Raw genomic sequence first — 26,877 nt, 5'->3', positions numbered from 1 at the left:
AGAGATGACACCAAAATGAGACCTGTAACCCCAGGCACATCTTTGACTTGATTCGCAAACATTAAATTGCTCATCATGTAATCTTAAAACGAGATGTATCGCTGTAAGTTTACATGATGAGCAATTTGATGAATAGTTCAACATTTTTTTCAGTTATACTTGTTTGCTTTCTTGCCACATGTTAGATGAGAAGATTGATACCGCTCTCACATCTGTACGGTAAATTCAATGCAACCGGTTAGCTTAGCTTAGTAGAAACACTGAAAACAGGTGGAGCTAGCTTGGATACACTAGAGGTGAAATGAATTCATATTATCACAACTTGAACTTTTGCGTGTAGAACAGAGATCTTCAACAGGGGGTCCAGGAACCCTAGGGGGTCCTCAGAGTCAATGCAGGAGGGGCCTTCAAATTATTGGTAATTTTTGAAAGTTTTTTCAAAAAATTTAAAAATTCTTAACATGAATCCAACATATTATTAAGGCCATACACAAATACAGTTAATCCTAAGGATTCACTAAAATCATGACAATAATAGGTTATTTTAATAGCTTAGTATGCTATGCGCTAAAAAGGGAATGTATGAAGGCTTAAGGCCGCCCAACATGTTATTGTAGGCCTAGTTTAATATGCAACTTCATTTTATACAATATGTAGTAGGGGGTCCCTGCTCCGTCTCTCTTTCAGTTAAAGTATCCTTGGCTTAAAAAACGTTGAAGACCCCTGGTGTAGGAGAATATAGTGGCTGGCTGGAACACGCAAATGACCCCTATCTACTGTAGAGCCAGTGTTTAATTTGTCCGTTCTGGGCTACTGTAGAAACATGGTGCTGCCACATGTCAGACTCTGTGGAAGAAGATCATCTCCGCAAGTAGATATAAACGGCACATTCTAAGGTAACGAAAATCCACTGATTCTTAGTTTCAGGTGATTATACAATGAAGAAAACATACGTATTAATATTATATGTCTGTAGAATATTCTAATGGAGCTCAGCGTATAACTTCAATCACTGCTCTCTCTTCCCAAATCAAATCAGCTGTTTAGAGGCGTTCACCTTTCAGTTAAACCAATCAGAATTGGCCATGAATTTCAAGGGCCAATCACAGCATTACAACCCTGCTTTAAATCTGTCTCTCTCCCTGTGCTGTCAGCTGTCGTTTCAGGCAAAGCGTGCAACCCTCCGCCTCCCCTTCCACCTCCAGTCATCGTCACCCGCGGCACCCTGGGTCCTCCTCCGGCTGACCGCTCCGTCGCCTCCTTCGGTCTGGTCTTCGGGCTCCTTCTCCGCCACCACCGGTGTCTAGATTCCATCGGGGGAGTTATGTCCTGTTTCACTACCCCTTTAAAAAATTACTTTACAACGATGGAGTCTAATCTCCAAGGACAAACCTTTGCATATCTGCAACGAAGTCTCTCCTGATTGAATTCTATATTCCATTTCTGCCAATAGATCCCCCTACACACTGGTACTCAAAAGTCAATTTAAAGTGGATACATTATGCATCTGCAGACCATGTATCAGGTTTTTAACCACTCTAGGCAAGAAAACAAAGAAGCGTATTTCCCAAAATATCGCACTATTATCATCCAGCAGGTAATGCTAAGAGTCAGCAAGGAGAACTGAACACATTATCAGCTGGGACATGCGGACATGGGACATTTTTGTGTCTGTGTTCTCATTACTTAACAGATATTTTCATCATCAGGCTGAACTCCTAAAAACGTTGTGTTTTCATTCAGGTAGAGCTGTAGTACAGTTAAAAAGAATCTGGTGGATGTGCAACTAAAATGCTTCATAAACATTCATCTTGGGTTACATCTTCAGCATGCAGGGATGACAGCAGGCCGACTCACAACTGTCTTCTCTCCCAGTGAGATGAAATATCTCTGAGATGATTTGTATTCTGTATTCATCCAGGGAAAGTTAACTAATGTTGAGATGTAAGCTTAGGTGCCTTTCTCGGGGGTTTATGGGAGAGGCTAGAACATTATTCATTCACTTAGCTTCACTTTTCTTCATCTTCTTCTTTTTCTATGCTTCTCCGAGTTCTTCTTCTTCTGTGTTTAGCCCAAATATGTGAAATGTATTGCCATGACACTTGGCTGGCACGCAGCTCGGTCCCAATTTGAATGAACTCCAACACACTCCCATACACACACACACACACACACACAGGAGGGCACACACACACCTGTGCGCTTGCTGATGACTTCCACCATGGTGGACGGGAAGTAGCCCACCCGGTCATTTCCTGTTCGGTTGTCATGGATACAGCCTTTCCAGCGTCCGTCAGGGTGCTGCTCCAGAACCTGTCAGGTGGGCATGTTTTACGACAACAATGTTAAGTTTCACTGTGTATCTCAACTGTGTCTGCTGGTTTAATAACATTATTCAAATCTATTTTTAGCATTACTGAAAAGCCTTTAAAGAACCAGCTCTTTTGAAGTGAAAACTACTTTTCTTTCAAATACAAATACAAAACTGCATTTGGAGCTGTCTAAAAATTCCAGACAGCAGCAAATTGTTCATTCAAACCCTGAGGGAGGAGGCCTAGGCACTGCTTGGCTTCCTTATTACAGTAATACCCAAAGGCTGCATAAATACTCATAAATATTCACGAGTGGTGGATGGACTGCCGTTTCTGTAAAACATATTTGTATTTGTAAATGAGGGAAGCTGAAAAAACCCTAATTGTTGACTATTCATGTGTAATCTCACCGAAGCAAGCTTTCTCAAACTACCGGCCCAATAATTAAATACCCAAGCAGGATGGTTGTCATGGCGATGTTAAGTAAACCAACCAGTAGGGCTTCACGAAGGAAATAGCTAATTGTGATTATTTGGACTGATATTGTGATTGCGACATGATTTACGATATTGTAGGGAATAATCATTTTCATTGAAAAATATTCATTTCAAAATTGAAATAATTATAGTGTGGTTTTTGCGAAGGATTAAGTAAAGTTTTTTCTTTAGTCTGTAGGATAGGAATTGTAGGCTGGGACGTCTCTGCAGCACCACAATACTTCATTCAGAATGGTTTGGTTTGCTAAGAAAATACTCAAACGATTAAGCAGTTATTAAAATTGTTTCTGACTACAGTATTCAACTAATCGTTTCAGCTCCAGCTGCATGTGTATGAGTTATGAGCAGTTCAATGAAGAAGATTTTCCCTTCCTCAAATTGTTTTGTTAAACAATATTTTAGCAGCCTGAAGAGGTAAAACAATAAAAAAAGTTCTCATTTTGTGTAATTAAAAAAAAAAAAAGAAGAAAACTTTGTGCATCACTATAGTCAACAAACTCACTTTTCAGCTTTGATGTCAGCAATGCTCAGTGTGTCTGTTCATAATGACATCTTTTTGTTGTTGTCAACATTGAGAATGGCCATTTTGTGTGTGTGTGTGTGTGTGTGTGTGTGTGTGTGTGTGTGTGTGTGTGTGTGTGTGTGTGTGTGTGTGTGTATGTTACCGTTATGACGTCTCCTGCTTTGATGTTTAGGCTGGTCAGGTCATAGTTGTTGCAGTAATCCTTCAGAGCCCGAACCTGAAGGGCCGCTGACGCATCTGAGTGACAGAGAGAAAGCCAGTGAATCATACTGTACATTACAGTACATGTACATTCATTACAGTACATGTACATTATTCTACAAAACACATTATCGTGCCAGTACGGTGTGCAATTAAATAGTTCCAGTAATGGAGAATCGCTTTAAACCAGAGTGCCGTGCCGTCACTTTTCAAAATCTAACTGTTCAACATAACAGCATTACCTCATCATGTTATCTTCCACACCAAAATCATGTACACATTTCTTATTGTCTGTGTTTGGGGAGCATCAGTGTAAAGGAATAGTTTGATATTTTGGGAAATTCCATCCCCCCACCCCCACATCCATCCATCCATGCATTCATCCATCCATCCAAGCACCGACCCACCCATCCACCCATCCACCCATCCATCCATCCACCCATCCATCCATCCATCCATCCACCCATCCACCCATCCACCCATCCATCCATCCACCCATCCACCCACCCATCCATCCATCCATCCATCCATCCATCCATCCACCCACCCATCCATCCCTCCCACCCACACACCCATCCATCCATCTACACACCCATCCATCCATCCACCCCCCACCCACACACCCATCCATCCATCCATGCATTCATCCATCCATCCATCCACCCATCCACCCATCCATCCATCCACCCACCCATCCATCCATCCATCCACCCACCCATCCATCCATCCTCCAACCCACCCACACACCCACCCATCCATCCATCCACCCCCCCACCCACACACCCATCCATCCATCCATCCATCCATCCTACCCCTCAGCAGCTGTTTGATCTCTCGGCTGGCTTGTGTTGCAGTGAACTGGTAGACGATGTCGAGCGCAGTCTGGCTGTAGGTGTTTCTCACTGTGGCGTTGATACCACTCTGAAAGAAGATGGAGATGGTATGTTTGGTGACTTTTTAATTTTCTTGTTTGTTTGTTTTATGCAGAAAGTGAAAACAGACGAAAATGGTTTAATTTTTTGTTCTGTTATTGTTAAAGGGACAGCTGACCCCAAAATCTAAACATGTTTTTCCTCTTACCTGTAGTGCTATTTAACAATCTAGATTGTTTTGGTGTGAGTTGCCCTGTGTTGGAGATATAACGGCCGTAGAGATGTCTGCCTTCTTACTAATATAATGGAACTAGATTGCTAGACCTCTTGTGATGGTCAAAGCTCAAAAGAGACATTGCTGTTGACTTTTTCAAATGTATAATTTTGGCGCTTTGCTGAGTGCCATCGAGTTCCATTATATTGGAAAAAGGCAGACATCTCTACGGCTGAATGCTGGGCAACTCACACTAAAACAATCTAGATTGTTAAATAGCACAGGTAAGAAAGAAAATATGTATATAACTGTGAAGGTGTTTAATTGGTATAAAGAAAGTCTTCAATAACTACATACTGTGGGTAATGTTTTTTTTTACAAACTTAAAGGGACAGTTCATGGTTTCTGGAAAGAGACAGGTAAGAGGAAAAATATGTATTTTTGTTTTTGGGGTGAACTATCCCTTTAAGTTTGTAAAAAAAAACACTACTACTCCTACTAACTAAACACCCTTAGGGATGTAATATTTTACCATCATGGCGTCAACAGAATATAACCCATGCTTGCTCATTCCCTGTAGCTGTAACTAACCACAACAACCTCTGGGTTCAGTTCGAAAGTCGCTTCAGCGCAAAGACTCGTATCCCAAGTTGGTTTTGCGTGCTGGAACTCACATGGTCGTTACCACATATAGCCTCTTTTCTTGCCATTAACCCCGTGGCATTAACATGTCAGCCGCACAAATGGCTCATTTACATCATCTCTCTCTAGCAGTGCAATTTAGCAGTATTAACCTCGATTTTATCACATGGGGATGTAGGGATTGCTCAAATCCTTTCATAAATAGGCCATGGGCCCCAGACCCCCAATGCATGTAATGCATGAAACATTTACCAAGGAACACTATCTAAGAATATTTTCATTGTAAGTAATATATAAGTAGTAGCAGAGTAGAGAGTTTGGTCTAGACCTACTCTATCTGGAAAGTTTCCTGAGATTACTTCTGTTATGATGTCACACTATATATAAAAAGTGAATTGAATGCAATTCAAACCCTTTTACAATATTACATTCATTCCATTTTTTGCAGCATCTTTTTATTTATTTATTCTTCAAATGATGTACAGTATGTAATGGGTTACAACTTACGTGCACAAATGTAGTCATATAAATAAGTCAGGAAGATTCATTCATTTCAATTTGATCTGAAAAACATTTCCACGGTCTAGTCATTCATCACAGAAAACAGGCAGCCTTGTTGTTATGACAAAAGATCAATTTGTTTTATTGTAATTTTATGGAAATAAAAAAATGCCTCCCCTTTTTATGCCACCTTGTGAGTGTTACTGGCACAGATATAGTAAGTAAATTACAGTAGCTGCAGACAGCAGTTCCATTCAGGGGAGGTTTTGGCCTTCTGTAATTGTTCTTTAAGTGAACTCAAGCTGTCAGTGCTAGAAAGTCTTTCCGTAAAGTTCCACTTACTTCCAGCAGGAGTCTCACTGCCTCAGTCTTTCCACAAAGGGCAGCTTCATGCAGGGCAGTGCCCGCTTTGGTCTGTCTGTTGATGTCGATACCTGCCTGGATCAACAGTCTGACAGCAGGGGCAGAGCGGGGGGGGAGGGTAAAGAGTAAGGGTATGAAGAGGTGAGAGGAGGAGAAAGAGAGAGGTGTCAAAGGACCCACAGGATTAGGAGAGAAAAACAAGAAAAAGATAAAGAGAGGAAAAAAAAAATCTTAATTTGCTTTATCTTGCTGAACTAAATGACTGGAGAAAGACAGAAATATAAAGTGAAACATGGTATACTGCTCCTGATTTAAATTAAATGACTGGTATTACTCTATAGTTCTCCTAAAAGGATAGTTCGGATTTCTTGAAGTGGGGTTGTATGAGGTACAGGGTTTCCCCCAGTCTTTTGCAAGCCTGGTGGCCCACCGGGCCTAAGTTGCCCCCCACCAGGCGTGAGCCACTGGGAATTTTTTATTTTTTTTTGAATGTACTTTGAAGGTACAGTAAGATGGCTCGGTTGAAAACGTAGACGTAGTCATATTTTCAAATCTCCAGTTAGCTTTTAGCACCGACTTAATGTAGGGCCCTATGGAATCTGTCTGGTAGCTTTTATAAATTCTCAATTTCGCAATTCTGTAAATTATTATTAAAGAAACTATTGGGCTCTAGATTAACGCTGCCGTCAGCCTGTGACTGGCCCCAGCCGGGCCCTCGTCAAAAAAAAAAAAAAAAGACACTTGCCACAGGGCTTAACAACTTTTCTGGGGGACACCCTGAGGTACTTACAGTATGTATAGTGAGTGTATGACCTACGGTAGATGGAGGTCGGCATGGCCACAGTTTGGAGAAACAGACAGGAGTACTGACACGGAAACTAAGCAATGTACTGCTGTGGATGGAGGCAGCAGCTAAAAAGAAATCTATATTAGCTTAAGTGTACACTATATTTAGAATAATTTCACCTCTTTGCCTTGCTGTCAGACAGCCCATTACGACGGGGAACCGAAGTCGTTATATACATCTACGCTGTCGTCAGAGCTACCAGACTCTAATTAATTAAATCTAATTACAAACCTGACCTCTCAGAAAACGAGAGTTGCTGGTCTACTGCTGCCTCGTCTGGTTAGTTTGTCTTATTGTGTGACTTCTGTGAATCCGGACTAACCCTTTAAAACACCAATTTGGTATTTTAAATTATTGGACCATTACCATTATACTTTAAATGACAGGTTGAAGGTTAAAAGATCAGATGACAGGAAGCAATAAAAAACACCTTACATTTTTCCTTTAACTGTGTGTGTGTGTGTGTGTGTCTTCCACAGACTGCTGGTCGTGCCTAATAAGCATCATTTATCAGTGTCACTTCTAGAGAGGCACGCTCTACTCAATCAACTATGACAGGCTTTATTCTCTCGCTCTCTCTTCTCTCTCTCTTTATTTTTCTCTCCCTGTCTCTCATTCTCTCTCTTATCTTCCCTCAGTCACAGTCTTCTCTGATCTTTCAGTCTCTCCCTGCTTCCCTTGGCGTCTATGTCTATCTGCCAGGCAAAAAAAAACCTGTACCGACACACACACACACACACACACACACACACACACACACACACACAGCCCAGAGTTACTTAGTGTTTGCGAGCAATGAGAGTAAAAATAGACTTTGTGGTGTGTGTTTATTTGCCGTAGCACACCGTTCTGCTGGGGGGTCTTTCATCCCGAAGCTTTGTGCCGAATGCTGACATCACCACGGCAACAAAAGTCACTTTGCCATGATGCTCTCTTGCAAAAAAACAAACAAACACAAATTGGACGCACATCCCCTTCGAGATGAGATTATAATGACTTGACATTTAGCGTGACAGAGGAGTGCCATCATGCAGCTCTGCAGTCTTTCCAGTCTTACTGTAAAACTTATTTAGGAGTAGCTGACTGATGCATCATCTCTCACTGTATGACAACACATTTGTTACATTATTCCTTCACTTAATTGGATCAAATTGTTCCGCTGTTGTGTTACAGTACATATCTGTTTTCTGCACGCTCAGGTGGACATTTAAACCCAGTCATTTATTAGAAATGGTGTGTGTGTGTGTGTGTGTGTGTGTGTGTGTGTGTGTGTGTGTGTGTGTGTGTGTGTGTGTGTGTGCGTACCTGATGATGTCTATGTGTCCGTTCTTGGCAGCCAGGTGGAGAGGAGACGTCCCGTTGGGGTCGGTGGTGTCTCCTTTTTTGGGCTCCAGCAAAGCAGCACACATATTACTGGACAGCAACAACTGGACCACCTACACACACACACACACACACACACACACACACACACACACACACACACACACACACACGGAACACATCTGATCATCTCTGCAGATTGTCTTCAGGTGCTGCTGTTTTTGAAAAAGGGACTAAAAGCGTAGGTTCTTACCCCAACTCTGCCGAACTCACAGGCCAGGTCCAGAGGGGTTTTGCCTGCGTTGTCCACAATACACGGGTTGGACTGGTGCTGCAGCAGCATCTCCGACTGCAGACAGGAAACACACACACACAAAGCAAACACACACCGACACATGAGAAAAAAAACAAGAGATATTAAAAAAATCCATACCACGTCTTGGCAGAAAGCCAAACGTCACACCCTGGCTACCTTCTGTTCCTCTGGCTTCTACAGCAACTAACAGGGGTGGGGCTTAGTGAATAGATAACTTGCATTTCTTTTGGACTTTGTGGGATGAAACCAAAGACACCAGAAGAAAATAAACAAGAATCAATCAGACTTTATTGAGTTTTGCCAGTTTTTGTCCCTAAACCTGAACCTTTTTTCAGTAATACAATAATACACTTACATAACAAGCCTGGAAACGATCCAAACAGAACATGTTTAATTGGCTAATCGTTTCAGCTGGACTTGTACGCCTATATATTGTTGGGTAGTTTCATTTATAATAAAATATGTTTTGTGTGCATACAATCTTAATTTGTAAAGTATCTACTAACTAAAGCTGTCAGATGTGTCAGTGGAGTAAAAAAGTAAAATATTTCTCTCTGAAATGTAGCGGAGTAGAAGTAGAAAATGGCATGAAAAGAAAAGACTCAAGAAAAGTACAAGTACCTCAAATTTGTACTTAAGTACAGTACTTGAGTAAATGTACATAGTTACATTCCACCACTGCCGCAGTGTGACGGCGGGTTGCGCTTCTCCAAAAGTTGACTCGGTCTCAACTTTTTCGCCGCAGGCCACTATGTTTTTTTCCCCTATTCCCCCTGCGGCACCCCCCCACCGCAGCCTAAACGCACTCCCCCCATTCAAAATGAATGGAAAGACCTGCAATTTCACCGGACCGGCTGAGGACCGCAGCAGTGTGTGTGAATGCAGCCTTTAAAAGAATCCATCCCTGTAGGCCCGGCAGCATGTCCCTGTATTATACCCTTATAGGAGCAGCGACATCAAGTAAAAGGACAAGCTTGGTTAAAGCGGTAAAAGACTAAGAGGGACGATGCCCCACCAGAGGGATAAGTTAATTGTGCTTTCTAATGCACCTTAAAAATGGAACAAATTAGGAGAAAAGACAAAAATTGGATTCCCTCGTCTCAGATAAAAAACACCGTCTCGCCTTGCTTGTTAAAGCAAATGCCTCCCAAATCTTGTCTGGATGTTAAATGATTCATGTCTTTAATCTGTGGTCTGTTTCAGGTTTTGTAATATTTTATTTGTTTGCTCTTGCACACTGGGAGCACCCTGTATAAATCATGGCTATTTAATCAAACAGAAGCAGTGGTTCTTCAGTGTTGGAGCCTGTGGATGCTGAGCGTCGCTCTCCTCCAGGGTATGTCAGCTGCTGTAGTCGGCTATATTTCATTGTTGTTGCTTCGGCAAGCCTGCAGCAGCACTGCAGTGTTTCCCCACATAGTTTTTTTCTTAGCTGGAAAAGCCTCTGTATTTACCTTGTTTCGTTTTGTTTCCTAATTCGTTTTTCTTACACACACGTCTTTTTAAAAAAAAAAAAAAAACATTTTTGACACAGGAAAAACGGGCACTATGTATATGGCAGGGACCATTACATTCACTAGATAAGAACAAGACATAAGTGATGAACGTAAGAGTAAATTTAAAGGCAACCTGTTTCCAGATCCAGGGCTGTAGTACTTGAGACGTTTTCTGTTGTCTCGGACTTGTCACGGACTCGTTGGTATTTGGACTTGGACTTGTCTCGGACTCGGCCATTGGACTCGCCAAATATTCTAGAGTACTTTTTTTTCTAAAGTAACTTCCTCTTTCAAAACAACACCATTGATGAAGTGTGCTTGTTCAGAAAAAAGGTATTAGTTTAATTCAAAATCCATCTAGAACGGACCTTGATATCGGTCCCGATATTGACAAAATAGCTGGATCGGGGATCGGAAAAATTAACAGATCCACGGGCCGATCCAGTTTTGTTAGTTTTTTTTCCCTCTGTCGCACGCGTGTCGCATGCTGGAAGAGTTGAGTGTACAAATGAATAAGAATTCAACACATTACATCTATGTTATTTTGTCTTAGTTAGGAAAGTAATGTTTAGTTAGGAAAGTCTGGTGCCTTTAGTCTCTTCCACATGGTGGAAGGAAGGTATAAGGTGGAAGGTATACAGTGTATTATTAATTCAACAACGGTATTGGATCCGTATCGGGTATCGACAGATACACAAAGCCCAGGCATCGGTACAGGGACTGAAAAAGTCGGATCGGTGCATCCCTAGTCCTCGGTATACGCCTGGCTGCGTCATATACCTCAATCAACAGGCATCAATCAGTTTCATTTTGGCCACAGACAGTCAGCGAGCACTTTGTACTCTGGATTTTTCAGGACAAGTAATAAGTTCAAGGATGGGAACTTGTCTGTTTTTTAGTGACACCTGTGTTGCTTGTTACTTGTTACATTTTCCATCGGAAGTCCAGAATGTTCTTGTTACACCAGAATAAAAAGACTCAACATCTAATATGTAAAGTTGCACTTCTGCTTTATGTGACTCAGGCCTAAGTGAAATTGTTAATTGTACTTAAAGAAAATAATGTGGCCTAATTTGAGCCTCTCATTTGGACTCGGTCTTGACTTGGACTCAAACCTTTTTGGACTCGGTCTTGACTCGGTCTCGGACTAGTCCTGGTCTTGGACTTGTCTTGGACTTGACTACAGCCCTGTCCAGATCTATGAATCTCGTATTTGTGCAGCGATCCTTTCTCACAGCAGACATTTTGACTCGTCACAACAGGTAAAACACAGATGTACCTAATAACACTGATGCAAAGTAAGTGAAAACACCTGCATGGGTGGATTACAGATGTGTAGGGGCTTTAAGAATGGAGATGTCATCCTCCTACATAGTAGCTACATTACGTAGCTAAAGTACCTAGCGATGAAAAAACGGTGAAGGTGGAATGGTGAAGTAAAAAAAAGGGGCATTTCAGTCTTATTATAAGGCTACATGTATGTTAAACATGCAATAACTGTACAATAATGTGGCCACTTGGGGCAGCAGAAACAAGCTGTTAACACAACACTGGCATAACACTTTTTTGTTAACATGTAAGCAAACAGATACAGAGCTACATTAGCATTCATTTGGAGTCATGTCTGTGGCCAACTGATAAATGTCCAATTTTCACTCTTATTTAGCTCTGTTTTTGGTCTCTGCCAACTCCTGAGGGAAATATTGCTTATTTTAGCTAGTTGCTAACTGTGTCTATCTGCTGTTTGGTGCTGGGCAGGTAGTGTAGGCTACAGTGGGGGTTTAGATATTTTTTTTTAGCTGAAAACAGCCATCAGAGCAGTAACTGTGAGTGAACTAAAACAGTAAGATTATGGACCAGAAAACCCAAACAGTAAACTGAAAGACACAGCTCTGTAAAACTGCGAGCAACAGAAGAGTTGGGTAATAATTGTGCGTGGGTCTGTCACTGCATAAGGCCCCTTTCACATTCCATTATAAACATTTGATTATAGCTGCTATAAAGGTGCCAACAATCTCTCCTAACAATAAATCCTTTTAGCTTCTGCCCATTTTACTATTTCAGAACTATAGGATGCTGAATTACATATGAGTTATGACAGATGGCTTTTTTGTGACTCGTGTGGTTAGTACACAGGGAAATCAGCTGATGATTATCTGATCTGGGTGGCAAAAAAAAAAACCTTCATGTTCTTGCCTGAAGCTCCACTTTGATCTCTTTTTTTGGAAGAACTGCCATCACTCACCACGTCGTAGTGGCCGTGCTGTGCCGCCAGGTGGAGAGGAATCTGTCCTTCATCTGATTGGCCGTTGACAGACGAACCGGACTTCAGCAGCATCTTCATAGGCTCCGCCTTCCCCTGCCACGCTGCGTAGTGCAGCGGCCGCATACCTGCGCACACAGAAACACACAGTATGAACACACACCGAGATTTATATTATTATTGATCAGTGAGGATTTATATCTGTCAGTGTGTGTGTGTGTGTGTGTGTGTGTGTGTGTGTGTGTGTGTGTGTGTGTCTCAGAGTGTGTGGATGCAAAAATGAGTATCTCTGATTATTGTGCAGATCAATTACCCAGCAGTAAATTACCCTGCTGCTATACTCACATAATTATCAAAGACACAAACGACAGCTGAGCCTGTGTGTGCAGAGGTGTTTGTGTGTGTGTGTGTGTGTGTGTGTGTGTGTGTGTGTGTGTGTGTGTGTGTGTGTGTGTGTGTGTGTGTGTGCATTTCCCCCTCACCTTTCTGGTCTCTGATGTCGACAGCAGCCTGTGACTCCAGCAGCAGAGTGATAAGCTCCAGGTTCCCATTGAGCGCCGCATGATGCAGCGGAGAAAACCTATAGTACACAAACACACAAACACACACACACACACACACACACACACACACACACACACACACACACACACACACACACAGGTCAGTAATAATGGCAAAGCTTAGCATGACAAATAGATTTAATAGCAGAGGATTAGAAGCTAAGAGAGAGATGGGATGGTGGGAGATGGAAAATAATGCACAAGAGGAAGGGTATTATTATTATGTAAAGGATACAGTGTGTGCTTGTGTGTGTGTGTGTGTGTGTGTGTGTGTGTGTGTGTGTGTGTGTGTGCGTAAGAGAGAGAAAAACAGAGAGTGCATGGTTGTGTGTTACCAAGTTTACATGTCAACCTTGATGGATAAGCATGAGAAAGGGTATAAGGAGAAAGCATCACATAACCAGGCAAATATAAATGCATGCAAAGACACACATAAAATCCTTTTCTTAGTCTTGCTTACACACACCTATCTGACTCATATCAACAGTGACATGTGTCACCTTCCTCCTCTCTACGACTCTTCGCTGTTTGCCTTCACAGACAGCTTTATGAGGGTTTGAACCTCAGAGTGATGACCCATATAACTAAGGTGGCAAGTTAGGTTTGCGGCCCGTCACAGTGGCTCAGTGGTTAGCAGTACTGCCTCACAGCAAGTGGGGACTGCTGAGTACTGGGTTACTGGCAGCTGCGGTTTCCTCCCACCATAAAGACATACGAACCATGGCATTACAAATGGTGTTGGTCCATGGGCACCGGACTATAGCTGCCGACTGCTCCTAATCAGTTGGGATTGGTTTAAAGCGGTCAGTAGAGGAGAGGATGTGTTTCTGATTTGTCGTGACGTTTCCCTGTCAAGTTGTGTTAATATTATGTCCGTGTCTTAAATGTCTACAAATGAACTATCAACTGAGGGTCATCGCTGTTTTGATGCCACACCGACGACTGGGGTGGTCCGAAAGAAGGAGTGACGCGCAGCGGAGCCAGAGGACAAAAGGTAAGCCATTTAATTCTTAAGGCTGTTTTATGCTTCTGCGTCGAATCGACGGCGTACCCCCCAGACCCCTCTGCGTTGCCACGAACCCCCCCTCCGAGCCCTCTGCCGTAGCTCGACGTGCACCTCCTTTGCATCAAGGCGACGCAGACCGCAAGGACTGTGATTGGTCAACTCGTCCTGTGCCTTGACAGTCGGTGTTTCAAGCAGCCTACTGTGAGGAGTAGCAACATGCTAGTTTACTGACATAAGCTTTGCAAATAAACTCAGACATATTTTGGTTACAGTGACGGGGTTATCCGTTTGTAAAGTGCCTATATGTCAGTAACGTGTTGAAATTAGCACTTCGCCAGCAAGCAGTACTTTGTGGGCAGTTGTGCTAAAGTTTGCTTGCTAACATAACATAAACTGGCTGGCAGACACCTCGCAAATAACCTCAGACTTATCACCCCCTAGCATTACGGTGGTGAAATGCACTGCGTTGCAAAGCAACCCCGATGCAGAACTCCGAAAGGGTCACGACGCCGTAGGAGCAATGCCGTAGCTACGCCGTAGCTGCCGTGGAGTTGACGCAGAAGCATAAAACAGCATTTACCTTCAGCCTGGCGGATTAGCGTGTAGCTTCTGAAACTTCATATGTGAGAGTAAAGCGAAACCCTGTTGAAATCCTAGACCTAACGATAGTATTAAGTTTCCCCGGGGTTGTGGTTATGGCATTAATGGATACGATACAAATAACAAAACATCAGAAAAGAACCATGCAGATTGTTTAATATCATCAAACAGATACACACCGGTCTTCATCTATTTTAAATGAGTAGAGCCTGAAATGGTATTTAAACCTCCCCTGCTCTAACATTTTCTCCATAAGAACTCAGATGCCTAGTTTTTTATTATGTGTATCGTGAGATATCTCCTCTTCGCTCTGACCTTGACTCATGTTTGTAGCAGATGTTTCATTTCCTGGCTTACCATATCCTCTTGTAACCAGCCTTGAACAACCTCCCAGTTTCCATTGACATCTTTCATATCTACCTTACGTCAATACCCGCTCAAGCCTGTAATTTGTCTGTTATACTGTACTCCCCTGTGTTTCATTAAACTTCAGAACATTATTAAACTGAACCCTGCTTTGTGTCACTTTGTTCTCCGAGCGCTCGTCACTGCTTTCAGAATCAACTCACATGGGTCAAGCCACTAGATTAGAAATAAGAGGACACAAACCACACGAAAAGTATGATCTGATTGTTCACAATAATGTGTATCATAGAAACAGGAACCCAAGACTGTAACCAATTCAATTTTATTTATAGTATCAAATCATAACAAGAGTTATCTCAAGACACTTTACAGATAGAGTAGGTCTAGACCACAATCTATAATTTACAAAGACCCAACAAATTCAGTAAATCCCCCAAGAGCAAGCATTTAGTGTGACAGTGGCGAGGAAGAACTCCCTTTTAGGGAGAAACCTCGGACAGACCCAGGCTCTAAAAGACCGAGACATAGACTCCAAAAATAAATATAAGTGTTTGAAGGTTTGTGGTGTCTTTCTTTGTTAACTTTTCAAACTAACACCAGAAGAGTCTAACTGGGGTTACAGGTTATGTTAAAAAAAAAAAAAAGTTAATGTTAATAGTTAAAGCTAACGTTAGCGACTCAGTTCTATCTTCATTTGCACCCCAGCCAAACTTGTTTAGCGTTACGTTACGTCACACATTTATTAGTCCTCATCCTAAAAACCTTTTTTAATCATACTATTAAAATACAAACAATACAGTATACATCTAACCTCTGTCTTCTTAGTCCAAGAATCTAAGCAGCTAAAAATGAAAAAGGGTCTGATCTAGTGTAACGCTACACTGCAGTCCCTCAGTTTGTTAGCACTTAATCACGTATGTTGCCATCAAGTGCCTATTTAAGACTTTTTTTTTTATGAGATTCCTATTTTAAAGCTATCTAACTGGAAACAGTAAGGCAGAGAGAGTGTTTTTAACCAAGCTAACAGCTTGGCAGCTAACATAAGACTGCCACCGTTCCAGAAGTGATTTTTTAACCATTAAATATCTCCATTGACGTTTCATTAAATGCTTATATAAAGCGTTTTAAGCCTGGAACCAAACCAACCAACAACACGATGAATTGTGGCCATAAAACATTTGAGTCGGGTCAAAATAACAAAGGTACCGAAAAAAGGTACAAGACTGTGTACAGAAACTATCATAGACGTCAATGGTAGCAGCTTGCTATAGCCGATCGCGGGGTTCACAGGTGCGGTAAGCATTTCCATGGTAACAGCTAGCTCTACCAATCAGAGACGTCACTATTACGCTTAGGATTGTGGGTAGTGTAGTATTTTTCCATGACAGAGAATACCTTGGATAGTTTAGATATACTGGCTAATAATCAAAATCCTTATGAAGAAAATGAATTGGATTTTTACTTTCAGAACAATGCTGTTGAGCTCTAAAAGTGTACCCTTATGTGGCGTGTGAGAAAAGTGTGTTATAAAAAAAAAAAAAATATATATATATATATATATATATATATATATATATATATATATATATATATATATATACACACACACACACACACAGTGGGGAGAACAAGTATTTGATACACTGCTGATTTTGCAGGTTTTCCCATTTACAAAGCATGTAGAAGTCTGTAATGTTTATCATAGGTACTCTTCAACTGTGAGTGACGGAATCTAAAACAAAAATCCAGAAAATCACATTGTATGATTTTTAAGTAATTAATTTGCATTTTATTGCATGACATAAGTATTTGATACATCAGAAAAGCAGAACTTAATATTTGGTACAGAAACCTTTGTTTGCAATTACAGAGATCATACGTTTCCTGTAGTTCTTGACCAGGTTTGCACACACTGCAGCAGGGATTTTGGCCCACTCCTCCATACAGACCTTGTCCAGATCCTTCAGGTTTCGGGGCTGTCGCTGGACAATACGGACTTTCAGCTCCCTCCAAAGATTTTCTATTGGGTTCAGGTCTGGAGACTGGCTAGGCCACTCCAGGACCTTGAGATGCTTCTTACGGAGCCACTCCTTAGTTTCCCTGGCTGTGTGTTTCGGGTCGTTGTCATGCTGAAAGACCCAGCCACGACCCATCTTCAATGCTCTTACCGAGGGAAGGAGGTTGTTGGCCAAGATCTCGCGATACATGGCCCTCAATACAGTGCAGTCGTCCTGTCCCCTTTGCAGAAAAGCATCCCCAAAGAATGATGTTTCCACCTCCATGCTTCACGGTTGGGATGGTATTCTTGAGGTTGTATTCATCCTTCTTCTTCCTCCAAACATGGCGAGTGGAGTTTAGACCAAAAAGCTCTATTTTTGTCTCATCAGACCACATTACCTCCTTTCATTTCTCCTCTGGATCATCCAGATGGTCACTGGCAAACTTCAGACGGGCCTGGACATGCGCTGGCTTGAGCAGGGGGACCTTACGTGCGCTGCAAGATTTTAATCCATGATGGCGTAGTGTGTTACTAATGGTTTTCTTTGAGACTGTGGTCCCAGCTCTCTTCAGGTCATTGACCAGGTCCTGCCGTGTAGTTCTGGGCTGATCCCTCACCTTCCTCATGATCATTGATGCCCCACGAGGTGAGATCTTCATGGTGCCCCAGACCGAGGGAGATTGACCATCATCTTGAACTTCTTCCATTTTCTAATAATTGAGTCAACAGTTGTTGCCTTCTCACCAAGCTGTTTGCCTATGTCCTGTAGCCCATCCCAGCCTTGTGCAGGTCTACAATTTTATCCCTGATATCCTTACACAGCTCTCTGGTCTTGGCCATTGTGAAGAGGGTGGAGTCTGTTTGATTGAGTGTGTGGACAGGTGTCTTTTATACAGGTAACAAGTTCAAACAGGTGCAGTTAATACAGGTAATGAGTGGAGAACAGGAGGGCTTCTTAAAGAAAAACTAACAGGTCTGTGAGAGCCGGAATTCTTACTGGTTGGTAGGTGATCAAACACTTATGTCATGCAATAAAATGCAAATTAATTCAATGTGATTTTCTGAATTTTTGTTTTAGATTCCGTCTCTCACAGTTGAAGTGTACCTATGATAAAAATTACAGACCTCTACATGCTTTGTAAGTAGGAAAACCTGCAAAATCGGCAGTGTATCAAATACTTGTTCTCCCCACTGTATAGGGAACAGTAAATTGGACTAGCATTAAATTAAGGGGGTGAGATTTACTGTAGTGTAGCTATTTTAGTTTCTGGTTAGCCCTCAACTCAGTTTTGCTCTTTTGTGTTTGGACAAAGAGTATAGAAGTAAGTTACTTGTATACTCTTTGGTTTGGACACTGAATGTTCTGTAACCATGGAGATGGTGCTAGCTTTACAGTGTGTCAGCCGTTCTTTTAATACATCCACTGTGTCAGCTTGAAAGCTACTGAATCTCTATTTTATGTGTGTATTGTGTGTGTGTGTGTGTGTGTGTGTGTGTGTGTGTGTGTGTGTGTGTGTGTGTGTGTGTGTGGAGCAGCATACCAAAGAGTGACCTGCTCTAGTTTATTCACTACACATCACCCATCGCTCCTTCCCTCTTCTCCTCCTTCTCGCTGCCTGCACTTTGGACTGTCACTTTATTTTCCTCTCCTCTTTTCTAAACCTCCACTACCTCCTCTCCCTATTATCTTCCCGATACTTTTCTTCATCACCTTGACTCTTTAGAATTTCACTATGGCAACTACAACTACTAAATTGAGCCACTCAGAATGGACCTGCAGTGAACTGGGACCAACAAGTTGGGAACCACTGGCCGAATTACTGTGTACTTAATATACAGTAAGACCTTGAAATGTTTTAAATGTTTTATTAGGGAAAAAAGTCATATTAGTTATTAATACACAGTATAACCATGGAATAATTTGATTTATATAAAAAACATATTTTGTTACCATTTGAAACACACACGTTTCATATGAACACGGCTGCTATGAGCATGGCTGTGTTTCACAGATCGGCTCATAGGTGTGGTCATTTGACAGTCAGTGCTTTGGAATTGCAAGGAAGTTACATCATGATATACTTCTGTGTCTAATGTCTACAAGTGTGTTTGGTGTTTTGCAAATCACTGTTTGTATTGTTTTGCAAAAAGTGTGAGGCTGACATTGTGCTTATAGTGGTGCACATCTGGGCCAGTGATTTGCTCCTTGAGAGTAAGGTTTTGATAATTGTGTAATACTTTTGATTTCAGTGTGTAAGCAATCGGCAAAAACTGTGATAAAGGATATTGAATCTCAAAATCTTGAACCTATAATGGGCCAAAATATGGGGGAGCATTCCTATTGAAGTCCAGTATTCATGTACTGTTGGAGTCAACATTGGAAAAATGTTCTGCGCATGTTCCATCACCCACTATTGTATCTCCATGACGACTGTGTCTTCTTCTCCTCGCTTGCCCCTCCAGGGTAAAACAGGGATAGCGTTACACAATGCTGCACTAGGCAGAGTAAAACTGCACTGTGTGTGTGTGTGTGTTAGTGAGGGTGTGTGTATCGGGGAGGGAAACCCTTCCTATTTCCAAGTAGTAAAACCTGCCATGCAACATTTATACCCTCTTCTCCTTTTCTCCTCCACACATCCGCCTCTCCTCTCTCTCCTCTCTCCCTCTCTGTGTCCATCTTCCTCCATATCTCCATATCTCTTCAGCCTTCAACTACTTCCCTCCACAGCTCCGTCCTCTTTATCTGCCTGTACTTCCTCTCCGGTCTCTTCCATTATGCCTCCTTCCATCTCTACACCTCCATCACATTTCTTACCATCTACTGCTTCCAATACCTGATGCTGATCCCCAGCTCCATGTCTAACCCAGTCTCTCTTCAGTTTCCCTCTAACTAAACACTATAGTGGTACGTAACCAGTGGTGGAATGTAACCAAGTACATTTACTCAAGTACTGTACTTTAGAACAAATTTAAGGTACTTGTACTTTACTTGAGTCTTCTATTTTCATGCCACTTTCTACTTCTAATCCGCTACATTGCAGATGGAAATGTTGTACGTTTTTACTTCACTAAAAAAAAAAAAAAATACGTACAAACTCGTTACATACACACAGTACAATGTAGTGGAACTCTATTACTGCATTTAACCCATCCTAAGTATTAGGAGCAGTGGACAGCTATACATACAGCATCCAGGAAGCAACTTGGGGTTCAGTGTCTTGCTCAGGGACACTTGTGGCCGGAGGAGCCTGGGATTGATCCGCCAACGTTGTGCTTATGGGGCGACCACTCTCCGAGCCACATATTAATCTGACAGCTGTAGTTACTTTACAAATTAAGATTTTTGCACACCAAACACATGTAGTTTATAAAATATGATGTTTGTTATAAAGTAAACTACCCAACAATATACAGGCATACAAGTCCAGCTGAAATGATTAGCTGATTAAACACTTCGTTGATGAACAGTTCTTGTTCAACTAATACCACTCTGTAAACATACTCTGTTACATGTAAAAGTCCTGCGTTGAAAATGTTACTTAAGCAAAAGTATGTAATTATCATCAGGAAAATATACTAAGTAAAAGTACTCAATGCAGAAAAGTCCTCATATTTTAGAAACTGGAAACGACCCAAACGGTTCTGTGTTTAATCGGCTAATCGTTTCAGCTGGACTTGTATATTGTTGGGTAGTTTAATAGTTAACAAAACATTGTATTTTATAAACTACATGTGTTTTGTGAGCAAAAATCTTAATGTGTAAAGTAACTAACTAAAGCTGTCAGATTAATGTAGTGGAGTAAAAAGTACAATATTTGCCTCTGAAATGTAGCGGAGTAGAAGTAGAAAGTGGCATGGAAAGAAAAGACTCAAGTAAAGTACAACTACCTCAAATTTGTACTTAAGTACAGTATTTGAGTAAATGTACTTAGTTACATTCCACCACTGCAAGTAGCTAGCCGTGCATATACCAAACCACAAATGTGCAAAGACACAAAAGCATATTATCAAAAATATGTGTCTCACAATGATGACAAAATGACACTCACCACCAGCTACAGAGGGAGCAGCACTGCTGGGGGGACGGATGTTTAAGGTCAAGTGTAAGCATGGCAAGCCACAGTAAACCCAAACTTACAAAATCCTCACTGCACCATTGCCTCTGCCTCTTATGTATCTCCATATCACAAACCAAACTTTCTTATCTTGCTTTTTTCCAATTCCTCTCACCAGCTGCCTCTGTTTGTTTATCTCTGTTACTCATCTCTGTCTCTCTCATGATCCTCTTGAAGTCTGCATGTCTTGTATAGATATCTCCGACTAGCTTGATCAATTTTTAGCACACGCACACGCACACACACACACACACACACACACACAGAATCTTTTCATGTCGTTTTATTGCTGCACAAGCTTTACACTGGTCTTCTTCGACTGTCGCACACACACACACACATACACACACACACACACGCTCACGCACGCACGCACACACACACACACACACACACACACACACACACACACACACACACACACACACACACACACACAGCTTGACCCATTTTCACTAATGAGGGACTTTTATGCCTCCTCTGCCTTCCCGAGACCCACCGCTCCAACAATTACACACTGGACAGGGAAGGAAAGAAGACAATGTCTACTGCTCTTCTGTCCCTTCTGCTGCTGTGTGCTCTCCTGTGTACATACAGTATGTGTCCACACAATCCTGGCTCATATATCATGTTGTCTTATCTTGTGTCTCTGTTCTTTTCTAATCAGCGCCTGTCACTCTGCTGGTGTGTCTGTGTGTCCAGGTTTTATATGGCCATAAAACACACACACACAAACACACACACACACACACACACACACACACACACACACAAGCACACACAAACACACACTATTTCACGGATCCCAGATCATCTAAGAAGGAGTTATGTATTTTCTGTTAGGAGACGATATCTCTGGCTCTGACATCAGTGTAAAAATGACCTGGAGGTGTGTTAATACAGGCAAGTGTTCATTTAGCATTCACTTAACAAGGTGACAATCTATTCTAAATCTATTCTAAGACCTTATGGAAATATTGTCAACAAACTATTTGTCACTTGTTAAAACATTTTAAAATTTTATTTCACCTTCATTTTTACAGGCAAGTCATTAAGAACAGGTTCTTATTTACAATGGCGGCCTGATAAGTGGGATAGCCCCTTAGGGAAAGGGAAGGAGGGCTAGATAATAAATACATTAGAAATACATACAGTTTAGAAATTACATAAAATACAATGTGAAATACTACACAGAAAACAATAAACACTTATAACGAGATAACTGCACAGGTACATGGGTGAGTAAGAGAGGGAGAAACCATTCAAATATTTAGCTGGAAATTATTATGTAGAGAAGCAACTGCATATGTCCGTGAACAAGGATGATATGATGGTTTCGAAGGATGAAATGGAAATTAGTTTGTCCAGTTTGAGAATCTTTTGCAGAGCATTCCAGTCGTGAGCGGCAGCAGATTGAAAAGATGCGAGACCAGAGGCGGAGTTGGTTTTGGGAATGCTTAATTGAAGATGAAGTGAGGACCGGGTATTATATGTGACAGACTTTGGCTGCAGCAGGTGACCTAAGTAAGGAGGTGATCGGCCAAGAAGGGTCTTGTAAATGAAAGTGAACCAGTGAATCTTATGGCGAATGTGAAGGGAGGGCCAGTTGACAGATGAATATAGGGTGCAGTGGTGTGTATTGAAGGGGACATTTGTGGCAAAAATGATAGCGGAATGGTAAAGAGTGTCGAGTTTTGATAGAGTGGTCTTGCAAGCAACCTTGTATATAGTGTCACCATAATCTAGCATGGGTAGAATTGTCATTTGAATGAGAGTAAGTTTGGCAGAAGTGGTGAAGTGGAGCGGTTTCTGTAAAGGAAACCAAGTTTGGCCTTGACCTTAGATTGCAGATTTGATATGTGGATGGCGAAAGAAAGTGAAGTTTCCAACCAGATGCCCAAGTATTTATATGCAGTGACTTGTTCAAGGATAGCCCCCTTGCAGGTGGTAATGTTAAGGGCGGGAGAAGGCGTAGTACCCTTACGGTAAAACCACATGACTTAAGTTTTGGAGGTATTGAGAGTGAGTTTGAGTTGGGAAAAAGACTGCTGTAGTAATAGCAGACTTTATTTCTTGAGGAAGCTGAGATCCTTCAATGTGTGCAGCAGAATGTTGATGATGTTGAGATGTTCTACCAGTCTGTTGTGGCCAGCGCTCTGTTCTCCTCCGCCATCTGCTGGGGCAGCAGCATCGGAGCCAGCGACACAAACAGACTGAACAAACTGATCAGGAAGGCTGGCTCCGTTATTGGCTACAAACAGGAGACATTTGAAGCTATGGTGGAGAGGACGTCTCTGAACAAACTGTTATCTATCATGGATAACCCCGACCACCCTCTCCACCCCACACTGGTCCAACAGAGGAGCACCTTCTCTAAGAGGCTACGACAGCTTTGTTGTTGCACGGTACAAGAAATCATTCCTACCACAGGCAATAAAACTTTTTAACGCCTCATCACTGGGTGCTAGATAAGACTCACAGACATCACATCTGCACTAAGTGCAACTTGCACAATAGGTTTATCTACATCTTTATCATTACTAGTTAAGCAGTTGTACATTTTGTATTCCCAACTTGTATATATTTTAAATATCTGTTCTTGTATTCTATCTTATTATTATTTCATGTATATTGTATGTATGTATATTGTATCCTAGTATTTCATGTATATTCTGTGCTGTGTGACTGATATGTTGCTGCTGTAACACTGTAATTTCCCATTTTTGGGATCAATAAATATCTATCTATCTATCTATCTTGCAGAGTAGCTTGAACAGTATCAGGTGAAGGACCAGTGGCATAAAGAATTGTATCATCAGCATATAAGTGAATGAGTGAATTACTAGCTGCCTGAGGATATTAAATGTTATTAATGTATATTGAGAAAAGTGTGGGGCCAAGTATGGAGCCTTGGGGGACACCCCTGGTGACCGGGAGAGAATGGGAGAAAAGGTTTTCAAATCTTACACGTTGCACCTCGTGAGAGAGATAATTGGAAAACCAAACCAGTGAGTGATCAGTGACACCAATGCTGCTATATCTGTGAATGAGTGTATTGTGGTCCACAGAGTCAAAAGCTTTGGCAAGGTCAATGAATATAGCAGCGCAGTGTTGTTTGGTATCTAATGTGGATGTAATGTCATTGAGTACCTTTGTGGTAGCTGTTAGACAACTGAGATTATACCGTTCACATTAAGGTGTTTGGTTAGATGTTTGTTGACAAGTTTTTCCAGAATCTTAGACACTCAAGGCAAGATGGACATTGGCCTGTAATTGTTTAGGTCAGCCTGATCACCGCCTTTAAACAGAGGAAGCACAACTGCTTCTTTCCAAGCAGGTGGATTTTCGGCTGTATGGAGGGAGAGATTAATGAGGGCTGTTACGGGAGCCGCAATGACTAAAGAGTCATTACTGTATAAAACGACGTATTTATCATAATTCTTTTCTCGCGGCTACGGCGATATTACCACTACATTACAGCCCCCTACAACATTACACATATGACTAATAAATAATTTTAAACGGTGATGATATAACTCTGACAATTCTGTCAAAATATACAATTGCTAACCCAGAGAGAAACATATCACCTGAGCTCAATAATAAGCTCCTTAAATAATTTAAATTACGTTACTATGCTGTATTGGAGTTTGATTAGAACGTCCAAGGGCCTGGCTACGCCAGCTCCCAGTCAGGCTCTCGTCGTTACTTCGTAGTAAGACTGCAGCAGTTTCCAAGGAGGTAGCTCCCGACAGGCCAAGTCAGCCCCTGAACAAACCGGGCAGAGGTCACTGTCCGCTCCCAGAGAGGCTGCCGACCAGCCACCGTGATGCCGTCGTCAGTTTACAAAGAGGCTGCACAGCCACCGGTAAGTTGCCGACAGGTTACCATTTTTCTCTCTGCCTTCTCGCCGCAGCGGTCACTCTGGAAACGTGCAGGTTCCTTTCCCGTCTGGTAGGAGTCAACGGCCTCCCGGTCCAGTGAGCGGCTGACTGAGATCACTTTTCACTGGGAACAGCTTGCCGAAGGGCCCTGTAGGCGCATTTTCTGAGCTTTATGCACCGTAAAGTCCTCCTCAATCTGCTACAGGTTCAACTTCTCTGTTCGTTTATTGTCAAGGCATGATGTAACCAGTCCACGCACTCCTCAAAGTAACCCGTTTTAACAATTTAAGCTGTATAATGAGGCTCTGCAGGTACAATTTAGGAGAAAGTCCTCACACACCTGTGGAGCATCTCATAATCATATTTAGCTTCAATCGCTTAGCATACATAAAAGTGTGCTTTAATGTCTCCTTACTTCCCTTTTAGCTTTTATATTATCGATACAAAGTGAAAATATTGATACATATCATCTTTGAGATGTGCCTTTATTTTGAAATTCCCACTTTATATTTATTCTTTTGCATTAAAAAGAGTAGTTTGTTTTTCATTTGAATATCTGGAAGAGCTTAGTAATGAAATTGTCAAATCGTATTTTAGTTGCTTTTTTGTAAATATAAATAAAACACCTTGTGTCTTGTGTCTTGTAATGTATTCAATCGAATCAACATCGTATGGCGGCAGACTTTGTGATATCAGTAAATATCGTATCGTTAACCAAAGAATCGATTTAATTCTACCATATATAGAATTATACCAGGGGGCGTACAAACAAAATAATCTGTGAATAAGCAAGAAGAAGAAAAGAAGACAGCGGAAGTAAGGGAAAGCAGTCTGCCTGGCAACAGTAGTAAACACATCCATGATAAACACAGACGTAACGCCAAACATTACAGTGATCTACTCTAATTATTACAGTGACATCGAAATGACTGTCTGCCTCCAACACTGTTAAAGTGCTCATATTATGCTCATTTTCAGGTTCATAATTGTATTTAGAGGTTGTACCAGAACAGGTTTACATAGTTTAATTTTCAAAAAACACCATATGTTTTTTGAGATGGGTGCAGGTGTATTTGCATTTGCTATTTAAACAATGTAGGCGCTGGACGGGAACTTGAAAACTGCATCGGTCTTAAACCAGCAAAGACGCTTGCGACGGGCTTTGCGCTGCGCCAGGTGCAAGATAGGGCCCTCTGTGGTCTTTACTTGAAGAATCATCCGGGAGCCACTTACGTAGGCTGTGTAGAGCCTACGTGCAACATCAGTTAGTCTTCCTTTTCTTCTCGCACATTTTCCGGGTCTTTCTGTCTGTGTAAACCTCTACGCCTGCACAAACACACTCACGTAGAGTGCAGTGGAGCTCTCTTGTAATATACTCTCAGGTCTCAGTGGGGATTTCCTTGTCAGGGTTTTTAAAGAGGGACCTTCATACACTCTTAAGTGCTCTGTTGTTGTCATGTCTCGAGACACACCACTGCACTGTATGTCCTCACATGTATATGTGACAAACCCTCTCTATCTGCTCATTTCTCTCCTATACATCACTGTCTCCACTTTGGTGCTACGCTGTTTTCTAATTGACCTAAAAACATAAATTAACGCTGACCAGCGTTGGTTGGATTCCGCCTGTTTTTTTTATGACGTGCAAACACCAGCTGATTGACACCACTTAGGAAATGCCTTTTTCCACACGCGTGCACGCACACACGCACACACGCACACACACACACACACACACACACACACACACACACACACACACACAGCAGATGAGGAAAGTCTGCGGTAAAAATGCCAATTAAGATTTGCGATTGCCAATTGTTTTTTTTAACAAAGTGAGTTCATTACGAGTCTCCCGAGCGAATGCCAAGAAGAGTAAACAAATCTAAAATGAATTGTGCAGACTCATTAGCCATGTGCACTCAGTATAAAACCAAAAATTTAACATGATCCATGCACTTATTTATGACTTAT

General features: G+C 41.7%; 1 protein-coding gene across 1 annotated transcript in view; it reads right to left on the bottom strand.

Annotated features, from left to right (window-relative positions):
* LOC144530517 (caskin-1-like) overlaps positions 1-26,877 on the bottom strand; it is a 140,411-nt gene that overhangs the window by 43,950 nt on the left and 69,584 nt on the right. Inside the window, 8 exon segments of the mRNA XM_078270115.1 lie at positions 2,196-2,313; positions 3,475-3,569; positions 4,346-4,454; positions 6,105-6,213; positions 8,278-8,408; positions 8,549-8,644; positions 12,353-12,498; positions 12,853-12,950. Of these exon segments, the coding sequence (XP_078126241.1) occupies positions 2,196-2,313; positions 3,475-3,569; positions 4,346-4,454; positions 6,105-6,213; positions 8,278-8,408; positions 8,549-8,644; positions 12,353-12,498; positions 12,853-12,950 (902 nt within the window).

Source organism: Sander vitreus, chromosome 15, assembly GCF_031162955.1.
Source record: "Sander vitreus isolate 19-12246 chromosome 15, sanVit1, whole genome shotgun sequence".
Taxonomy (NCBI): Eukaryota; Metazoa; Chordata; class Actinopteri; order Perciformes; family Percidae; genus Sander; species Sander vitreus.
This window is presented reverse-complemented; position numbering and strand designations above follow the sequence as displayed.